Source organism: Megalobrama amblycephala, linkage group LG17, assembly GCF_018812025.1.
Source record: "Megalobrama amblycephala isolate DHTTF-2021 linkage group LG17, ASM1881202v1, whole genome shotgun sequence".
NCBI classification, from domain to species: Eukaryota; Metazoa; Chordata; class Actinopteri; order Cypriniformes; family Xenocyprididae; genus Megalobrama; species Megalobrama amblycephala.
In genome coordinates this window covers 4927187-4949560 of record NC_063060.1, presented here as the reverse complement: position 1 = coordinate 4949560, position 22374 = coordinate 4927187, and the positions used below count along the sequence as shown (strand labels likewise).

Genomic DNA, 22374 nt, shown 5'->3' with positions numbered 1-22374 from the left:
AGTTCTCAGCCTCCCTCACTGTTAATTACATACAGTTCATTTACATAAACATCACATTCAGATCTTAATTAAATGTTAGATAACACATGCTATTATAACTATCAGAGAGACTGTCATTATATACTTGCATGCGTCAAACAACATACAGTATGTGGTCTTAAAAGTTTTGCAGCCCATCCTCAACCTAACCACAGGCTCTACTCTTCACCACAGTGGTAATACTAACTTATGTCTCTTGTGCATGTTATTCTTGTGCAAAAACACACAAAATAACACTTAATTTCTACAATTATTTTCCTTATACAGTCCGACGCAAACATGCTGGGAATTAGAAATCTGCTGCAACTCAATCATATTTTGAGTTCACACAACTTTTTTTTATTAAGTCAATCAACTTCCATTATCAGTGAAACAAACTCATTTTATGTTGTGCTGTATTCTGATTACACAAACAATGTGGGTAACTGATGAGACAGTCAGCAGAAGTTCATCAGGTCAGTGGAAAGTCTTTTGCAAGTACTGTATGCGGTTTCCAGTAAACCATTGCACAGGGAAAGAAAACCTCAGAGTTCACAGTTACACAAGTGCTTGACTAAATGCATAAAATGTCGTTACTTTTTCTTGATAATAATTTGTCAATGGCATCCTTCAGTGGTCAAATACTTTTGTATAGTGATGCCATCCCAGACTCGTTATTTTCTGTACTATAGTTTCATGTTTCTCATACCACTTATATCATATTCGCTTTCTTAATATTATTTGCATGGTACATGAAGAGTACCAAGGTATTACATTGCAATTTATGGGGGGGGGGTGGCGGAAGACATCTTTGACGTCAAGACAAAAAAGAGTTTTGCAACTTTTCTTTGCTAGAGAGGCTCAGGAAATGAGTGAGAAGAGTGACGGACACACTGCGAGTGAAGAGTAAAGTTTGGCACTCCTTTCTGAATCATATATATTTCATAATAGATCAGTTATGACTTCATAGAGTCTGTAGTGGAAAACGTCCAAATGTGTCAGCAGAATGAAACATGAAGGTGTGTCTTATTTTTTATTATCTGAACAAAAATCCATTCAGAAAAAAAACTGTTAGGAAATACATCATCAAGAGCAGTGTAATTCATCCAGTCTGATTCATTCATAAAACATCCATTTCTCTAATCTAACAAACAATCTAACCAACCCAGTCCAGGTCACAGAATACACTACTAATGGCTAATTCAAGTCAAGTTTGACTGAACTGTTGTAATGTCTAAATATTTGTTGCTGTTCTGTGGACGTTTTCGCATCAGAATCAGAATCCACTTTTATTGCCAAGTACAACATGTACAAGGAATTTGATTTGGTATGAAGGTGCTTTAAAAAGAATTAAGAAGAAAAGTTAATATAAACTAGATAAAAAAGTTTGTCAAGACAAACTTTAAGTTGGCTTGAAAAAGCCGGTCCAGAAAGTTTAAAGTAGTTATAACAGTTTGAAGTTTGAGAGTTTTCGGTTTGAAAGTTTAAGTTTTAGTTTAGTAGTTTTGATAGATAGATAGATAGATAGATAGATAGATAGATAGATAGATAGATAGATAGATAGATAGATAGATAGATAGATAGATAGATAGATAGATAGATAGATAGATACTCTGTGGTTGCTAAGGTGTTGCTATGCAGTTGCTAAGGTATTCTGGATGGTTGCTAGGTTGTTGCTATGTGGTTGATAAGGTATTCTGGGTGGTTGCTAGGGTGTTGCTATGCGGTTGCTAGGGTACTCTGGGTGGTTGCTAAGGTGTTGCTATGCGTTTGCTAGGGTACTCAGGGTGGTTGCTAGAGTATTTTTCTATGTGTTTGCTAGGGTACTCGGGGTGGTTGCTAGGGTGTTGCTATGCGGTTGCTAGGGTACTCGGGGTGGTTGCTAAGGTGTTGCTATGTGGTTGCTAGGGTACTCAGAGTGGTTGCTAAGATGTTGGTATGTAGTTGCTAGGGTACTCAGGGTGTTGCTATGTGGTTGCTAGGGTACTCTGAGTGGTTGCTAAGGTGTTGCTAGGGTATTCGGGGTGGTTGCTAAGGTGTTGCTAGATAGATAGATAGATAGATAGATAGATAGATAGATAGATAGATAGATAGATAGATAGACTCTTCTGCCCCCTTCTCCCCACTTTCCCTCACACACACACCAGGGGTGGAGCCTCTTTGCATATTTAACCTGTATCCCGTACTCGGGGTGGTTGCTAAGGTGTTGCTTGATAGATAGATTTAGTTTGATAGATAGATAGATAGATAGATAGATAGATAGATAGATAGATAGATAGATAGATAGATAGATAGATAGATAGATAGATAGATAGATAGACCGGGTGTGTCTCATATGTCCTGAAAAGTGAAGCTGCGGGCTCTTTGATCGCCCCCTGGTGGCTGGATGCAGTACAGGTCATAAACCCCGCCCTCTCAATGCAGTCGAATGAGACTTCAGTGAAAACTTAAAAATAAATTCTGCTTCAAATAAAACTTTCTGAAAGATGTTTTTTTTTTTTTTTTGGTAATTTAAGGTAGTTGTTATCACGCTGATATATATTCAATTGTTCGTTTTTGTGATGATTTAGATTTTAGCAAGCAATTTGATGCTATAAAAACGGGGCGTGTCGTCATGATTCGAAGTTGATTGACAGCTTGTCTGAGGACTGTCGGAGCTTCGAGGGGAGATTGAAGATGTATTAACTAACTGTTAATTTTCGATTTCTTTGTTATTTAACACCAACAAAATGAGTTGTTCAGCAGTAAACTGTACTAACCGACCTACAGGATCTGACGGATCACTGAACTTTTTTTCTGTAACATTAGGCCCTAAATGTGGGCGTTATAAGCTAATTAATAAATGTTATTAGTTAAGATAACACACCTAATGTTAACCATGTCGGGAAAAAGCAGGTGATCGTTATCTGGCAGTTAGGCCTACTTATTATTTTTATGGGTATAAAATAATAATTAGCAAGACAAAATTAATGATAGCTTACTCTAATTACAGCAATCGATCTCCTGTAACGTTAGTTGAACTTGATTTAAAATGGCAGGACCGTTTCTGACGATTTAGAGTTGTTTCTAGTGGCATATTATATTGATTTTATCTTCTGAATTTGCTGTTTCAAAAATATTATTGCTCTAGAAACAGAATAGCCTATTATTTTATAGGTAGAATTTTAAATTGTGTATAATTTTTATTGTCTATTTAAAATACATGAATGATGACGCAGTCGTCTGGGCGGAAGTTTGATACCGCGACTCCGCCTCCGGGCTCCACTGACGATTCCTTCTGCGCATGCCCAAGCTCCGAACTTTTTTTTTTTTTTGACGTATTGCGTAACGTGTCAGCGCCCATTCATCGGCCCATTTTGGCTTCAGTTCAATACAATGGAAGGAAGCGGCGTCGCGTCGTCCATCTTTTTTTACAGTCTATGGGACAGACTCTTCTGCCCCCTTCTCCCCACTTTCCCTCACACACCCACCAGGGGTGCAGCCTCTTCGCATATTTAACCCGAACATCCAATAACAGGTAATGCAGTTAGTGATAATAGTTCCCTGCACAAAAATGAATAGAATGCCACATAAACATTAAACTCCTTGTCATCTGCAACACAATAACATTTAGAACATGTTACACTATGATAAGAATACACAATTTAAAAAAAGTTAGTGTAACCGCAGTATTAATAAGGCCAGTAGCAACTGGGAAAAAAAAGGTTTTGTGGCGTGAGGTTTTTGTCTTTATAGACCGTAGTCTTCTGCCCAAAGGGAGAACCTCAAAAAGTTTATGTCCAGGGTGAGAGTGATCGGCCACGATCTTAGCTGCTCTTAGAGTCCTTGAAGTATACAGGTCATGGAGAGATGGCAAACTACAGCTTTCTCCGCAGAGTGAATAACACGCTGCAGTCTGCCTTTATCCTTAGCAGTGACAGCAGCATACCAGATGGTAATAGAGGAGGTTAATAATGACTCAATGAAGGAAGTATAAAAGTGCACCATCATTGTCCTCGGCAGATTAAACTTCTTCAACTGCCGCAGGAAGTACATCCGTTTGTGAGCTCCTTTAATCACGGCAGTGGCGTAGCCACGGGGGGGCCTGAGGGGGCCTAGGCCCCCTCATTAACATGCAGGCCCCCCCAGATTTCTGAGCGATTTTTTCAATTTTTATGTTTATTTGTTACACTGATGCATATGCTGCGCGGTAAAATGCAACAGCTGTTTTAAGACTTATTGGTTTGATTATTTCACGTGTTGCACGTAGCCTCTGCTGTTATATCTTTGCGCGTGAGAGTTCGTTATTATGCGGTGAGTGGCAATGTGAAGCGGCACCCGAGGCTTCCCGTTTCCAAGACGCGCATGTCAATGCAGTGAAATCCGGTGGGTGCTCGGGCTCCTAACTCTCCATTCATTTTAACCAATAAAAAGTCGTTAGAGAATCAAGAACCTCTGACTGTAGCGCACACAGCTTTCTTCTCGTCATTATAGTTAATTTGAGGCAGTTTCCGTGGCGTTATTTGCTCTCGCTCAGATATTGCGTGTGTGGCTGTGCGCGCTCAAACTTTGTTAGGCCTATAATGTAAATCAAACATGCTTTTTCTCTAGAATTGTCTTCTCTCCTGAATTTAATGTTGCTAGAAGCTATTAATCATCAAACTTACATAACTGACTTTTAAAATAACACCTATAAATTGTAAAGAAATTAAGTATCTTTTTATATAATAACTCCATGTACAAATTATATCATTTTCAAACTTAGCCTACTTTAGTCAGCCAGCTATCTAGATATTTTTATTATCTATTTAATATATATTTTTAAAAAGTTAAGTGCTTATTGTAGCCTGAATGCTTATTGAATTATTATATTTAGCGAACCACTACTGATCATCAGATAGTACAATATCAGCATGAGTGTAATCAAAATGGTTATGATAATCTGTAGTTTTTAGAATAGAAATAACGGTTTTTCCACGATTCAAAAAGCAAATTACACAATCAAACAAAACAATATGTAGGGATAATTTACTTTAGGTTATGACAAAACGTTTTATTGTTTAAAATTAATTTATAAATGGTTTATGGTCTGGTCTATGTATCCCTGCCTCTGCTGAATTATTTTTATCCCTGGTGGGGAAAAAAAAAATATCTCTCCCGGGTGTCGCTACTCCACAAACCACCAACAGAGCATATAAAATACCAAAAATAAAAATCGTTTTTTTAAAACATCGCCAAGTAAAACGCTGTGTTTATATAGAACTGTCTCTTTACGACACAACAAACGGGACACTTTTTAGACGCGCATTCCGACTTCGCCTCAGCAAGTCAAACGAGCGCGGAAAAGGTGCAGGTGACGACGAGGGAGCTTCACTTGAACAACAGTGAACTGCGGTCAGATGAGGTGTTGTCAGGCTATGTCGGTAAAACTCAGAAAAATTAACACGACTGTCAAATCAGTCATTATACTGTGCTCGTGGCGCGCACTCAAGAATTGCATGCGCAAATGCGCCGGCGCGCGTTGCGTAATTACTTTATTATAGCTTAAATAAAGCGCAATACTACGAGCAATGACAGTCGTTTGAAAATGAAATTGCCAAACATGCGATTAAAGCTGCCTTGTGTATTTGTTGACATGGTTTTAAAGCTATTGTTATCCAATTTGTTGGTCTAAACGTCTTAAAAATGCACATATGTACACCAAGGAAATCAAAATTTTCTCGGGGGAGCATGCCCCCGTACCCCCCTAACAAACTACATTTTATGACCTCTGTAATTATGAAACTCTGCGTACATGTTCTATAAATTCTGTCTAATGAAATCGGAGGTAAACGTGTATTTCTGCAAATGTGCGCACTTTGACAGTAAAAGTTTGTATATGTAGGCCTAGTATGCACTTTGATCAAAAATAAATGGGACCAAGCGCGATTTAATGTAAAGGTTTGTGTCTCGTTATTCTATTAATAAATACCGACTGATTTTGCATTTCTTTTAGAAATTAAGAATTAGTGTCATTGTAGTTATTATTATTGTCATATATATATATATATATATATATATATATATATATATATATATATATATATATATATATATATATATATATAGCGGCCCCCTCATTTTTAGATGGGCCCCCCCAAAAATAAAATTCTGGCTACGCCACTGAATCACGGAATTTATGTTTAAGTCCCACTTTAGATCCCAGGTAATGATAGTTCCCAAGAAGCAGAGAGAGTCCACACTCTCAAGTGGGAAGTCATGCAATGTGACAGGGGTATATGGGGCTGGATTTTTCCTAAAATCCACCACCATTTCCATTGTTTTCACAGTATTGAGCTCTTGTTCTGACTGCACCAAGATACCAGATGGTCAATTTCCCACCTGTAAGCAACCTCATCCCCTCCGGAGATAAGCCCAATGAGGGTGGTGTCGTCTGCACACTTTAATAGTTTAACAGACTGGTGGCTGGAGGTGCAACTGTTGGTGTACAGGGAAAAAAGTAGAGGAGACAGCACACAACCTTGAGGGGAACCAGTACTAATGGTCCGATAGTCAGAAACCTGTTTTCCCACTCTCACTGCCTTCTGTCAGTCAGAAAGTTCGTAATCCATTTGCAGATGGAGGCAGGTACACTCAGCTCGGAGAGTTTGTCCTGTAGCAGAACAGGGATGATATTGTTAAAAGCAGAATTAAAATCCACAAACAGGATCCTAGCGTAGGTTCTATATCTGTTTGCTCTATATGCAAACTGCAGAGGGTCCAAAAGAGAATCTGTGATGGATTTGAGGTGTGACATCACAAGGCGCTCAAAAGACTTCATTACTACAGATGTTAGTGCAAGGGGTCTATAATCATTAAGGCCTGTGATCCTGGATTTTTTTGGAACAGGGATAATGGTCGAAGTCTTGAAGCAGGCTGGTACGTGCCAATCTTTTGCTGCTACCAAGGGCAGGGTGAGCGAATGCTGAAGATTCACAGAATGAGGAATCCAGACAAGCACAAACTGTCCAGGAGAAACACTGATCTTGAAAATTGGAGTGCCCTCTAGAGGCAGAGGCCATATACTGCTTTAAATATCTCTTTATCTTGGGTTCAAGCTTCAAGCAATCCTGAAGAGCCTGATGAGCTGGTTCAGGTGTTTGGAGCTAAACTCTGGAGGACAGTGGGTTTCCAGGAGCAGGGTTTAAGAGCTATGCTGTAGGCTACTAGTGACACAATGCATGCTACTTTTACTAGATTTGCATTATGAAGTAAATATAATGTCTATAATGTCTACAGTATGTGAAATTTGTGTTTGCATAAAATATCCGGATGACCTACAATACAAGGCAAAAGTGTGCAAATTAATCTGAATTATAGTTGCCATTTCTTCTTCTTTTTTTTTCTTTTTTTAGGATAATACAGAGAAAGAAAGTTGTGGGAGCTTTTGTTCTTTGTTGTTATCACAACACAATATTACAAATTCATGGGATTTTAAGGCCAAAAAAATATGCTGACGTTATAATAAGGGCTGGGTACCATGTCTCACATATGAATGTCTAACAGAACTCTCTCTGAGAATGCTTAAATTATATAGAGCAATCTGATTCAAACCAGAAACTCATCCTTTTGAGCTATTATGTGTCATTTGTTTCAGGAATGATCCCAGTACCAATCCACAATCTGACTTGTGATGTAGCCTAAAATTAAACCACACCATGTTGGTTTATTTGGCCAGAGGAGGACTGGTCCCCCGACTGAGCATGATTTCTCCCAAGGTTTTTGTCTCCATTTTTGTCACCTCATGCAGTTCGGCTTTCTTACCACTGTCGCCTTTGAGTACAAAGTCATGATCTCCTGTTTTAATGTTACAACAAATTCACAACTTGTTTTACACAAACAATGACAACTTGACTGCTGTTAGAGAATGTTTCCCAGATAATCAGTATCAGTTTTTCATGAGTGTCTGAACTTAGCCAACAGTTTTACAGCCTGTTCACTGACACCTGCTCAGTCTAGGCCTAGTTATATTTTCGTTATCACACGATGACTGACATTTTGTCACATTAAACATCTCTCTCTCCAAATAGGCTTAATAATTTTATTAGCACTAAATAAATTAAAGTGTATTGCATCGTCGATGTTACAGGTCACTTTTAAAATCATGTCATATTTTATATCCTGGCCATGGATGCATTAACAGGGACCTGTTGCACACCAGCACCCACTTGACGAACTAACCCTAGATCCACACTGGGCATGCGAGCCCTTGTGTGCTCGTTCAAGCCGGGAAAGATCTGGAAAGTCTGTGAGGCTCACCAGATACAAGCAATATGTGGAGCAGTAAATTGACGTATATGACATATATTGAGCGCGTTCAGACCTCACATACTGGATGCTCAAGGCAGATGGACATAGTGGTGTATTAGAGGTAAAAAATGATATAAATACTGTTTGGTTTCTCGCACAAACTGATCGTTTCCTGTTTCCATGCCCAGTGTGGATCTAGGTTTGGTCCTATTTTCTGTCACCTAACGGTGGGTAGCAAGGAGTGTACAACAAAAGAGAATTCCAAAACACAGTCTTTAACAAATCCACAGAAGAGAAACAGAGACAGGCAAATACATTCATGTTATACAAAGACGAGATTAGACAAGGAACTGAAAGATACATGGAAGGGAATACTAGAACCAATAAGGGAGCTAAAAGAGGTAAGTGATGAACAGGCCACAGGTAAATGAAATTGACTGATTAGGAAAACTAGGTCATCAGGACTGAACCAAAAACACAATGGAGAGGGAACACAACATGCATATTATATCCGAGTGTGAAAGCACCCTTAAAAATAATGGTTCCATAGAAGAGCAATTTTTGTTTCCCTAGTCAACAGTTCTTAAACAACCTTTTTTTACTTAGAGTGAAAAACATTTTATAATTTAATGAACCTTTTTTTCACTATATAAGTTACATGGATGTTAAAGTTCTTAATGGAACCATAGACGTTAACTTTATTTCTTAGAGTGTGAATCAACAGAACAGTATTGTATACGACCATACTAGTCTTACTAATTCTGCACTATATTGTACACAGTATTCTCATTTAAATTATACATGCAACATGACCTACTGTATAGTAAATGGTCATTTATGAATGATTTATTCATTTTCCATCTGTCATGTGACAAATGAGCAAAACACTCAGATTGAAGACACGGTAGGTATGATGGTAAATACAGCATCTTACAAAATCATGTCTTTAGTGAAACATTTTATTCATGCAACATGTTTGGCTGTGGTATGAATATAAAAAACTTGGGGAAAATTAGATCCAGGCTGATGATAAATTATTTATTCATTACAATTCAATTTAGCCTCACACGCAAACTTTAATCGATAATGAAAATACTTAATAAAAACAAAAGGTAAAATAACCATCATAAAGGATTAGTCAATAGTTAATAATAAATTTAGATTATTGTAAAATCCAGAGTATTGTATCTAATAGATGAAAATCTAAAAGAATTAAAACATTAAGACATTTGCAGATAAGAGAGAAGAATCAGAAGCCCAGGAGAGTAAAGGAGAGAAAAAGCTCAATTATCAACAACTCAGTTCATATTATATGAATACAAACATGAAAAAAGTGCAGTATAGTACAGATTCACACTAATGTTAATTAAACATTAATCTATTATTGGTCTTGCATTAGTAAGTAGTTCTACTAATGTATGCAGTATATGTGTGACATGCGCTCCTTAAATGCCACCAGTTTGAGTCATTTTCCCCTTTAAGACTGTGTTTAAATGACAGGGGTATTAGTTGCACAGGTCCGTCTGACAGCACCTGGCTGTAATATAAGGGCTGGACTGAAGAATCAAGCAATCTCCCATTTTACTGCACCTCCGAAAGTAGGAAACTAGAGGAATGTAAAAGAATTTAAAAGTTAATCAATGTCCTTGTTCATCTTGACATATTTTTCTGTCTTTCTAAACATTGTATATGTTTGTGCAAAATCCATTGCACACATGATCATTTGAGATAGGGACTCACAGGGATATGTGGTGAATCTGGCAGATACACAGGCATCTTGTCCAAAGCCACACGTCTCCTTGGTGGTCACACAACTTCCTCCAGGTCTGGCGGGGACACACCTGTTACATTTCAGGGCAGAGCCTACAACACAGTTCAAGAAATTATCACTTATTGCAAAACATTTGACACTGACTATTGCATCAAGATGGAAACACTAAGCTTTTAATGTGAATATAATAAAAACATGACAGATTATTGGTTTACACAATCAGACTCCTCAGATAAAGGACACAGTTTTAGCTGTGCTAAGAGACTGGACTTCTGTGGTGCTAAAACAGTTCAGAATAAGCAGTTTGGCTTTAATGCAAACCCACCATTCGCCAACACCAGAGTGAGAACAAGAGCCAGCAGCAGAACCTTCATCATTCTGTTGAATAAAGTGAAAACTAATCAATTTACTAATCGATATTTGTTATTAAAACAGAAAGTATCAGATGTGCTAATTATCTGACAAGTTATGAAACATTTAATGCACCCTTATATTTTAATGAGCAATTTATTCATTTAGTTTACTTATTTACCTTAGTCTGTTGTGCGCTGTATTCTTATGTCCCTATGTTTTCTTTGAAATTGCAGTGCTTAGACAACAAAATATGAATTGTTATTATTTATATATTTATTATTTATTATTATTCTTTTATATATATATTAAAAAGCAAACTTAGTTATCTTACCTTGACTGTGAAGCAGAGCTGAATGTAGTTCATACACACCTGTGTTCCCTTATATACTGTGATTCTGCCTGTAAAGTTAGGGAATGTCAGGAATTTGGAAATTCCATGTTGGATTCCAGTCAATGAAACTAAGAACACAAGTATTTGTTCATTGTGTACTTTTGGCTTAAGTTTCAGATGATAAGTGTTTTATTGGTTTACTGCATGATCAATGTGGTTGTGTAACTTTTTGTTTTGTTTTGTTCTTCTCTGTTCTGGTTTTTTCCAGTTATGCAACAAAAGATAATTTTTTTTCCCTTATCCTGCAGTTTACTGGAATAGATGGTTTGAATAGTTTGATAAAATGTTAACATGTAGGTCAGGGTTCCTCATATCTGCATTTTTTAGCCCTGATCAAACTCACCTGCCTGTAATTCTAGTTAGGCCCTGTCCCAAATGGCACGATTCATGTGCACTTTCAGTCTTGTGGACTTAAAATGGCTGCCACAATAGGGTGTCATTTTATTTTTCACAAGGGTGCTCGCGAGCGCCCCCTTTGTAAAGGGTACGCGCCCTCGATGCGCTCTTTTGCAGAGCCCGTGAGCTCCGCGGCAGACTTCTACCTGACAGTCAAAGCAGAATTACGTCATGAAAGTATGGACTCAGAGGAAGATTGCAAGGCCTTAGGGTTCCATTTGGGACAGAGCCTTACTCTGAATATCTTGATTAGCTTGTTCAGGTGTGTTTGTTTAGGGTTGGAGCTAAACCCTGTAGGATAGTGGCCCTCCAGGGCTGGATTTGAGGAACCCTGAAGGTAGATCTTCTAAGTGCTTTCCAACCCTGTCCTGGAGGACCCCCATCACTGCATATTTCAGATGTCAACTTAATCAAACACAATGATTTATTCGACACATCAGCTAAAGACTCCAACCCTGCTGTTTTGTAGGATATGTGTTGTACAAGAGCAGTTGTTCACTCTTACACAGTCTGAAGAATTCTGTCTCTATTAAAGAAGCCATATTATGCCCTTTTATAAAGTCTTGATTTTGTTTTTGGGTGCTACTAGAAAAGGTTTTCATGCTTGAGTGTTCATTATTTTTCACATATTCTCCATTATTGCAGCTCCTCTCTGCCCAGTCTGTCAGTAAGACTGTTTAGTTCCTGTGATTGGTCAAGCGCTTTGAGCATGTTTGGGAAATGTCCCGCCCCTTACCGTAACCGTGAGTTTCAAAACACGACTGACGCAACTCAACTAGGTCTCACCCCCTTTATTTTGCGTATGCCTTGGGCATGAATTATTTAAACAAGGAATACTGTGTCATGTTCATTCCCGGAAGAAGGGCTACAATGGAGGTGTTTCAGGGATTTCAGAAACAGTGACACTGATATAGAGAATAACACTCGCTGGAGTGACTTTGTGCTTTGTAACTTTGTAACACTTTATAATTTATAAAACTATGACCTAAAAACACTAACAACAGGTAACAATACACAATGTTTTCTTTTGTTAAATGTCTTCACAAAACAAGAATGACACTTTCACAGCAGTATATGTTACATGGTCCATGCTTTCATTACAGGACAAAATTATTCCTATGTTTCCCCTTTTGTTTAAATGGTAATGAAATTGAAAGACTAACGTTCATCTACATCTAATAATTTTGATAGTCTTTAATTTTTTTCATATTTGGAACATATTTCAATATGGTATTACTGTAGAAATATAGCAAATTGCTGTCTTTTTTGCAGTTTTTACAGTTTTTTGTTGTTGTTTTACAATCGCTAAGACACATTACCCAATACTTTTTCAAAACTCTTTACACAGTTCTCCTTACCAACTTTCATCTTGGCACAGCAGTTAATTTCACATTCAAAATGCACTAAATCTACCAAAACACTTCATTAATGTCTCAAATCAAAGGTTGTCATCCAACAAACACACTTTGTCACTCATTAAACAATGACATAAAAACACTAACAACATGTAACATTACACAATGTTTTCTTTTGTAATCTTTCTTTACAGAACTAGAATGACACTTTCTACTGTTTAGAATTCACTGCAGTGTATGTTACATCATGGTGCAAGTTTACATTACTGTACAAAATAAGTTTTCCCCTTGTAATGAAATTGAAAGTCTAACATCTGTGTAGGTTTTCAGCTTCTAATCAATTTGATAGTCTTTCATTTTTTAGATTTGGAATATATTTTAATATGGTATTATTGTTTGTTTTTACAATCTCTAGGACACATTTCTCAATAGGTCACTTTTTCAAAACTCTCCACACAGTTCTCAATATTCAAAATGCACTAAAACTACCAAAACACTTCATTTATGTTTCAATTCAACTCATTCATTCATAACACTAGCAAAGGTTGTCATCCAACAAACACATTTTTTCATTCACTACACAATGACCTAAAAAACATTACACGTTTTCCTTTGTAAAATTTCTTCACACAACAAGAACGAGCTATTGTTTAGAATACACTGTGGTATGTTACATTGATCATGGTGCATTTATATTACAGTACAAAATTATTCCTATAAGTTTTCCCCTTTTGTAAAGATGGTAATGAAATTGAAAGCCTAAGTGTGTTCAGCTACATCTAATTGTTTAGATAGTATATAATTTTTAGATTTAGAATATATTTCAATAGATAGAAATGTAGCAAATTGCTGTCTTATTCATTTTTGTGTTTTGAACTTGTATGTAAACGTGTAAATTGGCCTGTATGTACACTGTAAAAAAAATCCTGTTGTTTCTACGGAAAAATACCGGCAGCTGTGGTTACCAGAACAATACTGTAAAAATGACATCAAACCGTAAACATACTTACGGAGTTACATGTGAATTTTACATTTTAAATATGTATATTTAACATTGGATTTCAGTAATATTAACATCATTGTTACACACTGTAAAAAAAAATCCCAGTAAAATTTACGGTAAAATAACGTATTTCATTAACTGATATAATGTTAATTTACCAACCTAATGAAGTATTAATATCTGTTTTGTACCTTTATAATACACTGACAGTCACCAAACACAGTGGTGATGAGAGTCACATGATGAATCAAAGTTCATCACAAGCAGCTTTTCCACAAGCTGAGGAGGACAATACTAATATATAGAAGGTGCACACAGTGTCATTCACACACACACTAAACACCATCATGGTAACATGCATGAAATTTTAAAAATGCAATAAACATTAATTTAACAACATTAGATGTAACATAAAACCCTAATGTACATAACTGATTAGAAAAAAATGAGAAAAACTAAGAAGAAACAGAGTTATTTCAACGAAAATATATCAAATGTGAAGTGTCACGCAGGGAATTGTGGGAATGTCAATTTACGGTTTTTCACTGTAAATTTTACAATGAATTGTTATTTTTCACTTCCAAAAACTGTGAATTTAACGGTATTTTACCGTAAAATTACATTAAATGTACCGTTAGATCTATTACAGTTATTCACCGTATATAGTACAGAAACTTTCTGTAAACCAATTGACAGTTTTTCACCGCAGCATTTTTACAGTCTTTTACTGTTAAAATCACGGTCATTTTTTACAGTGTACACTGAGTTTGGGTGGTGTTTGTGTCTGAGTGAGAAAAGAATTCTTGTCATTTGAAAGGTGTGGTCAGTGAATAAATGTTGTGCCAAAGCAATGATAAATAATAAATGAAGTTTAGCCCACATAGACTGCTGTTGTTCTCAGAGTGGGAAGAGTTTTGAAAAGGTTTTATTTTTTTATTTTATTTTTTTTATTATTGTACCTTGAACATAGAATACAAGAACTCGTAGAGGTAACAGCATATAAACTCAAATACAATAATAGTCAACATCAAAACAGTTTTGAAAAAGTGACCTAAAAGTATTGAGAAATGTGTCCTAAAAAAACAAACAAACTGTAAGTAGATTTGAGGTGAGAGTGCCACCGAGTGGTCCGGACTGGGAGCTGCAGGTTTATATGGATCTACTGTTAATGTTAATGTACTGTAAATGTTTGTGGTAAAGTTCAGGCTGAGCTCTGCTGGAACAAACAGCATCGCTGTCTGCAGGAATCAAAAAGAAGAGGACATTCTGCCAATGTAAGATATTTATTGTTCCATGAAGCGAAGAAAAGCAATGTTTTTCCTAGGCTATATGAAAAACCTAGATATATTATATTTTTGGCTGTAGGGTAAAGTGTGTCAAACACTTCAGGGTAAGTTGTGTCAGTGGATAATAACTAGTAATAGTAATGCTAATAATAGTGATTTTTATATAAAAATACAGGAAATGCTGATTCATGAAAAAACTGCACATTTTATATTTCCCTGCAAAGCTGATATTTGAAGTGTGGACTAATGTAAGATAATAATACATAATTTATATATGTGAATAATGTGCAGTAAAATAATGTGCAATGAATTTTTTTTTTTTTTTTTTTTTTTTTTTTTTTGAGCTCTATATTTTGACCACTACAATTGAACTTTATTTAAAATGTAAATTGTTCACAAATTCCCCAAAGATTCAGTCATTCATCTGTGGAAAATGCTGAAGTGAATCACAAACATCAGTAACTTGTATTGTAAACCATGATATTTATTGTTGAACAAAGATGATGAAGATGGTGAAACCTCTTTAAACATCCGTATTATTGTAAACATTGAAAGGTTTATCAGCAGTTTTATGTTCTGAGTTGACAGAACTCAATCTAAAAGATGACGTTATTGCAGAGGTCCGACTGGCAGCATTTAAGCGTGTTCCAGACTGAGGAACGCAGTGGTTGCATTTCAGTGCAGATCCTGCAACACAAAGCACAGGGATTGTAGCAGACGTATGCATCTATGATGCAAAAACTTGTGAAAATGAGATCCAGGCAGTAAATAAAGTTGATGAAAAATTATTTATTCATTACAATTAAATTTAGCCTCACACGCAAACTTTAATGGATAATGAAAATACTTAATAAAACCAAAAGGTAAAATAACCATCATAAAGTATTAGTCAATAGTTAATAATAAAATTTAGAGTATTGTAATATCCAGAGTATTGTATCTAATAGATGAAGATCAAAAAGAGCAATAATTAAGACATTTGCAGATAAGAGACAAGAAGTAGAAGTCAAGGAGAGCAAAGGAGGGAAAAAGCTGAATTATCAACAACTCAGTCCATATTATACCATAAGCATACAGGGAAATTCCCAACCCACACAAACTGATGTTTTTGTTCTAAATTGATGTTTTTGTTCTAAAAGAAAAGGTTAATTTCACCCACTACGTCATCTACTGGTCCAGTGTCAAAAATAGTTGTTTTTATCCCCTATAGGGAATTTTGCAAATCTTACCCTTTTAAATGTCATCAGGAAAAATAACAGACATATTTTAATCAGAATTCAAATGGTTAATTCTGCAGGCGTCCAATGTCTAACCACAAACGTGTCAGCGTGACCTGTCACACTAGAACACTTGAAGAACAATTGAACATAGAAATCATACTCTTAAATATAAAATAACCATAAGGGTACAATCACCACTGAATACTTGAAAATATGATAAGAATTAATCTATAAAGTATGCGTACATAAATATATGAAAGCAAAAGTCATAAGCCATAAATGATTAAAAATAAATATTAACAAAAGTGCATGAATATGAATATTGACCATTTCGGATCCATCAGTCTATAAATCAGCACTCATGTAAAACTCTTCCATATGGCGGGCCGGAAGGTCCAAAAATATGGCTACCGACTTGTCGCAGGAATTAACTATACAATTGCCAGTAGCCACTGAGTTTACCACTGATAGGCCGGTGGTGCATCTGTATAGAGGGTATGCACTTGACGTCACCGTCGGCCGTTAGGACTGCGGTCACGTCCACTGAGTGGCAAAAGACTGAGCGGCAATGTTGGTTTTCAGCGTGAATGTCGCGAAAAACACACAAAACACTTCCAAAACGGGAAAGAGCTTTTTGATTGACTGTAGGCTACAAATAGTTTTGGCACAAAACCTGAGGTATAGCCTATATTTAAAAACTGAAGAAAGCAACAGAAAAATAAGCAAATGGATCACTGAAATTCACAGAAACAACTGGACTCCAGCAGAGAAACACGGATTTGGAATTATCATTTTGTGTCAAATTGTTTGATTTTGAGGTAAAATCATACCGTGTATATTGTATTGTTATATATTATGTTGACAACTCATCAATTAAATATTTTCCATCTTATATTCTGCATAATTGGGTGTTTTTAAATAAACAACACTGACAAAAACTATAGCCTACTATAAAATATATGTTTTAAGGCTGGACAATATGACTATATAACATTGATATAAGTGATTACGCGGATTTAGACCTACCGATATTGGCGTTATATAAAGCATTCACCGACAGATTTGCTTTATGTATTTCCCTGCCGTCGAAATCAGGCACATATAAATGACACGACTCCTAGCTGCATGTCAATATCCATGGATTAGGTTTATTTGACAAGTTGTAAGGAACACTTTCGAGTCCAACCTTTGGTGTAATTCGCAGTTTCCCCTATTAAATCCAGTCATGAAGCAGCTCTTTTGCCTCTCAGTCCAGCTGAGGGAGCGAGTTTTCGGCGGGAAAGTGACGTCGTTGCATACCCTCTATACATGGGTTTCAAAGACGTCACTTCCGCTATGCCCGCCGCCATATTTGGGACCGGTCACAGCTGCGCGCCCTGTTTAAGTCTATGGTGACAGCAGCTACAACTACCAGAGGAAGGCCAACAAAACGCTCTCAGAAGGTTCACAACAAGTTTATAATAGATCTTGGATATGTGGTGCTGTTAGCCGTTTCAACAGTCGTCAGAACTTCAAATTTATTTGATTTATTTGAAAATATTATGAATTCTAGTTGCTGTGTTTCGGCGTGTTACAGGATGAACAAATTCACGACACCAGCTGACTACATTACTTAGTTCAAGTACATGCGTGCATGATTTTGTGCAAATATAAGTTGTAATTTTATGTATAGCTTGTATAAATATATATGAATTACCATAGGATGTGTCCTGTTGAGTTAATTAACCTTCTAGCAAAGCGCTTCAGTTTACGGGTGTTCATTCAGCGCGCGCAGCTCAAATAATACTGTTATCAAAATGAATCTGTTATTGATGTTATTGTATACAAAAAAAAAATCTGTTATTGTTCATGATCCTTATTATTAATCAAACTATGTGTTGATGAAAATAATACTAGAATATAAGAGCTAGTTATTAAAAATAATGCATTCGTTTTCTAAAAGAAATATTAAAGTTTTAATAATACTGTGTAGTAACGTTAAACATTTTAATGACTTAATCATTGCTGTTTGAGCTGTGCACGCTGAAGCTGAAGAGAATAAAAAAACCCATAAACTGAAAGTTAATTAACTTTCAACTTTTTAATTAATCAACGGAACACATCCTATATAAAATAATCCAGATATTAATACAAAATAAAAATAATATTACAACTAGTATTTGCACAAAATCACGCACAGATGAACTTGAAGTAACCTCATTGAAACTCCGAAACACAGCAAATAAGCCCAAATAATTCACAACGTTATTTTACAAGTATATACGATTATAATATCATGTATAAGATCAAGACAGTCCCAATCATATTAATGTTTTGTCTTTTTGAGCGCTCGCACTGAAGCTATAGATGATCATCAGCTCTGTGGGTTATTTACCTCAACGAAACACATCCTTTATGAGAATAATCAGATATTTATACTTAATAAAATTAATAAGTTTTATCTGTACAAAATGACGCGAATGCACAAGTGAAGTTTGAACAAGTTATGTAATCAATGTTTAACTCAGTCGACGCGCTCTTACCACAACAACACGCTGAAACAACAACACAGAGAATTCACAACATTTTATTACAATAGTGTCCTCGTTATAATGTTACGTAAATGACAGTCCCAGCAGTTATTAATGTTGTGCATTGCTGTTTGGCTGCCAGTGGTGTGGTCCCTTCTGAATGAAGCCAATAATTCTGCCGATCTAACTACTTTGGGATCAAATAAATTTGTAGTTCTGACGACTGTTGAAACGGCTAACAGCACCACATATCCAAGATATATTATAAACTTGTTGTGAACCTTCTGAAAGCGTTTCGTTGGCCTTCCTCTGGTAGTTGTAGCTGCTGTCACCATAGACTTAAGCCGGGGACACACCTAACGATTGTAAGGCCGATTATGAATGTAATTTGATACTTACGACTGATCATGTCCAATCGCGCCGAGTCAGAGCCAGTTGCGTTCAGTCGGTGTTTACAGTTGGTGCTTAAAATCGTGCAGTGTGCTGCGTCTAACGATTCTAGTCTTAGAATTTTAGAAAGTCATTGCCAGTCCTCCTCGCAAAGATTCTTCTCAAATTTGATAATTCCCACTTCTGAAGTAGTGATTACGAGCAAATCGCATTCAAGTTTCGAAAGGAAAGTCATTTTTACAATAGCGCTGAGAGCACGTGAAGGCAGCATAATATTTGCGACTGATGACGTCTCTGTTTCCTTGGAGACTGTGTCAGGCGATTGTAAACAAGCGGCGAAATGGCGTCAAAAACGTTTGCAACATAAATACACATTGGACAACCGGTATGGAAGAAAAACTGGTTGAACTCTGGCAAGAGTACGAATACAACATATCTTCGAAGGAATAACGTACCATAATAGAAGTGATAAGGAAAGAAGCTGGGCTGCTATTGCGGAAGCTTTGAACGTATCAGGTACAGGACCGGATTATCCATAGACGGGATTGGGCGAGTGTCCTGGGCACCAGCCAATAGGGGGGCAACAAGTGATAAAGATAATGACTAACGTTAGACTTTTTTTTATCATGTTTTGTATATTATTTATCTGGAAAGATACGGATACAAAATTAACAGTTAATGATACAATATATACAGAGAGAATATAAAGAGCCCTGCCCCTTTGATCGCGAAAGTGAAAGTGCCCTTTGAGGTCGCATTGTGGTAGTATAATTTACTTCTGTGGTAATTTAATGGTCTGTACAGTGCCGTTTCAAGTCGAACAAGCTTCATTGAGGATCGCAGCTTATCGTTGCTTAACAACGGCGACACCACCGGAGTGCAAGCTCTAAAAATAGATTAATTTACTAAAGTTTACTCACCTCAAATTCTCTCTGTTGAAAACAAAGTGCGCGTTTTCCTCTTTTTTTTTTTTGTTATTTTCCGCACAAATATAGCTGCAGATGAAGAGCGCCAGCTGTTTGTTTACATCCATTTTCAAGATCCCGCGCACAGTGTGTTGCTTAGCAGCGGTCTCAATCGTAAACGTTTGTGTTCTTCTCCGACTGTCAACGATTAAAATCGGCTCCAGTTGAAGGAAACAATCGGTATGTGTGTTCTGTTCAGTCTTAGAATGTTTCAGCTAATCGTTAGGTGTGTCCCCGGCTTTAAACAGGGCGCGCAGCTGTGACCGGTCCCAAATATGGCGGCGATAGAATACAGTGACGTCACATGAAACCCATGTATACACACTCTCCTCACGCAGCGAACGACTCACTTTCCTCACGCAGCACGGAGAGTCAGTGGTCGCTGCGTGAGGAGAGCGTGTATACAGATGCACGGCCGGCCTATCAACTCAGTGGCTACTGGCAATTGTATAGTTAATTCCTACTTTTTCTAAACTCTTAACACAGCAACACACATACATCACACAATTAGCCAAATAGTTAATTTTCTGCCCAAAACCATATTTTGTTATATAAACACGAACTCTACATTTCAAAATGCTAAAAACCTTTTTCAACACAAACTAACTCTATCAAAACACAGCAAACCTGATTCAAAATAGAGTCGTTCTGTCAAAACATAGCACTAGTTTTCTATTCAACATGAACATATAGTCAATCAAAGCGCAATGACTGTCAAAATACTAACAGTTGATGGCATTATGAAAACTGCATTACTTGTCATGTTTCGGTTCAAACTGGAGAAAATATGAAATCCATTGTTTTTATAATTCAGTTTCCTTTTACTACAGTAATAGTATAATGCATGCAAGCCATTCTACATTTTTGGTTGAGTGTTGAATGTGTGCATTCTTGGCAACAGAAGTGAGTCATTATTTTATAGAACGTGCAGTAGAAAAAAAGAAGAAGAAAGTAACAGAATTGCTCAGAGCAGCTACTGGTCAAATGTGTCCCCTATGCAGAACTTCAGTGTCCCCCTTGGTTGAAATCTCTTTCTGGGGGTGGGGGTGTGGTGTTGATGTTGCCCTCATAGAGGTTGGGATGGTGTCCCCTTGGTAGTTAGTGCCCTACGCAGACCACATATTCTGCATATATGGAACAATGGTAGTGGAATCGTTGTAGTAAAAGATTTACATGAAGCTTTTACTGAAATGAAAACATGAAATTGCTGCCATTGATCAACAACAAATCCAACATACATGGCCTTTGGTTACTGTTGAAGCTTTTTTTTGCACCACAGAATAAAAAAAGTATAAAAGGTAATTGTGACTTTTTATCTCACAATTCTGACTTTTTCCCCTCAGAATTGTGATATATAAACAATAGGAATTGAGTTTAAAAAGTCAGAATTGTGAGATAAAAAGACATAATTACCTTTTTTATTTTCTATTCATGGCAGAAATAAGCTTTCATAGGTTCCACGTGTAAGTGAAAAAAAACAGAGATGCACAGTCCAGCACACATTCTTCCTCCTCTCCCATACCTCTTCTTCTCCCTTGTCCTGATCCAACTTCTCCTTTCCTCCTTCATCTATTCTTCTCCCTTACCCAGATATTATTTTCTCTCTGCTCCTCTGTGTTGTTCTTCATCCACACTGAACGAATCCGATTCAAAGAGTCCTATTTTACTGTGTATGTCCATGTAATGGAAAGAAGTTCAACCCCTGACTATACTTCCAACTGAGACTGGAATCTGTTCAATATTTCAGTGATCTGCTAATTAAAAATGCTTATCAATTGTTTCAGTATTTGTTTTATATATTTTTTTCAATACTTTTGAGCTGCTGTTGTTGCAGAATTAGAGGTTTTATCCTATATTTAAAGATTGGAACATTGGGTCTTCATTTCTGACTTGCTGTGTTTAAGCATTTGCAAATAAGATGAGAAAGATCCATGATTTTGGTATGAGGTAAGCTTATATGAAAAGAAAATTTAAGCATTTAAAAAATGTGTTAATTGATTGCATTTTGTGTGAAAACGACATGAATTGTGTTAATGGTATGGCCACAACAGATGGATGTTCTGCTAAATGTGTTTAGAGTTTTGAAAATGTGACTACAGACTGCACAAATGTATGTTAGCAATTGAAAAAAACTGTAACATAATGAACAGGTTCCAAACTCTTTTGGGAATTCCTAAATTACAGGAAATTATTCACTCCTGAGTACATGACAAGTATATAAGAGATAAACACAAGTGCTTATGAACTTACAAAACTCTCAATAGCTACTACATCGCTTAGAGGGTAAGTTTTCACATTATCCTAAAACAATACACAAGCAGATCTTGCACTAGTTTAGCCTTATAGATCAGTTCTAGACTATATACAGATTACAGTTTCAATTGCGAACATACTTTTGTTCAATCTGTAGTCACATTTTCAAAACTCTAAATACATTTAGCAGAACA

The 22374-nt window shown here is 36.6% G+C and overlaps 1 protein-coding gene across 1 annotated transcript; it reads right to left on the bottom strand.

The window, feature by feature from the left end:
• Positions 1–9227: 9227 nt before the first annotated feature.
• Positions 9228–10828, bottom strand: LOC125251490 (CD59B glycoprotein-like). Its single transcript, XM_048164510.1, has 5 exons — positions 10743–10828; positions 10590–10646; positions 10383–10435; positions 10027–10149; positions 9228–9892 (listed from the first exon to the last, which is right to left on the bottom strand). Exons 3-5 carry the CDS (start codon positions 10432–10434, stop codon positions 9792–9794), a joined length of 276 nt encoding a protein of 91 aa, XP_048020467.1. The 5' UTR covers position 10435; positions 10590–10646; positions 10743–10828; the 3' UTR covers positions 9228–9791.
• Between the last annotated feature and the right edge of the window lie 11546 nt (positions 10829–22374).

Excerpts from the sequence above, each read along its gene's own strand:
- LOC125251490 (XM_048164510.1), bottom strand. The coding sequence starts at position 10,434 with ATGATGAAGGTTCTGCTGCTGGCTCTTGTTCTCACTCTGGTGTTGGCG. Across the intron at positions 10,150-10,382 it reads CACTCTGGTGTTGGCGAATG|GCTCTGCCCTGAAATGTAAC; the intron begins GTGGGTTTGCAT and ends ACTGTGTTGTAG. Across the intron at positions 9,893-10,026 it reads CAGATTCACCACATATCCCT|TTTCCTACTTTCGGAGGTGC; the intron begins GTGAGTCCCTAT and ends ACATTCCTCTAG.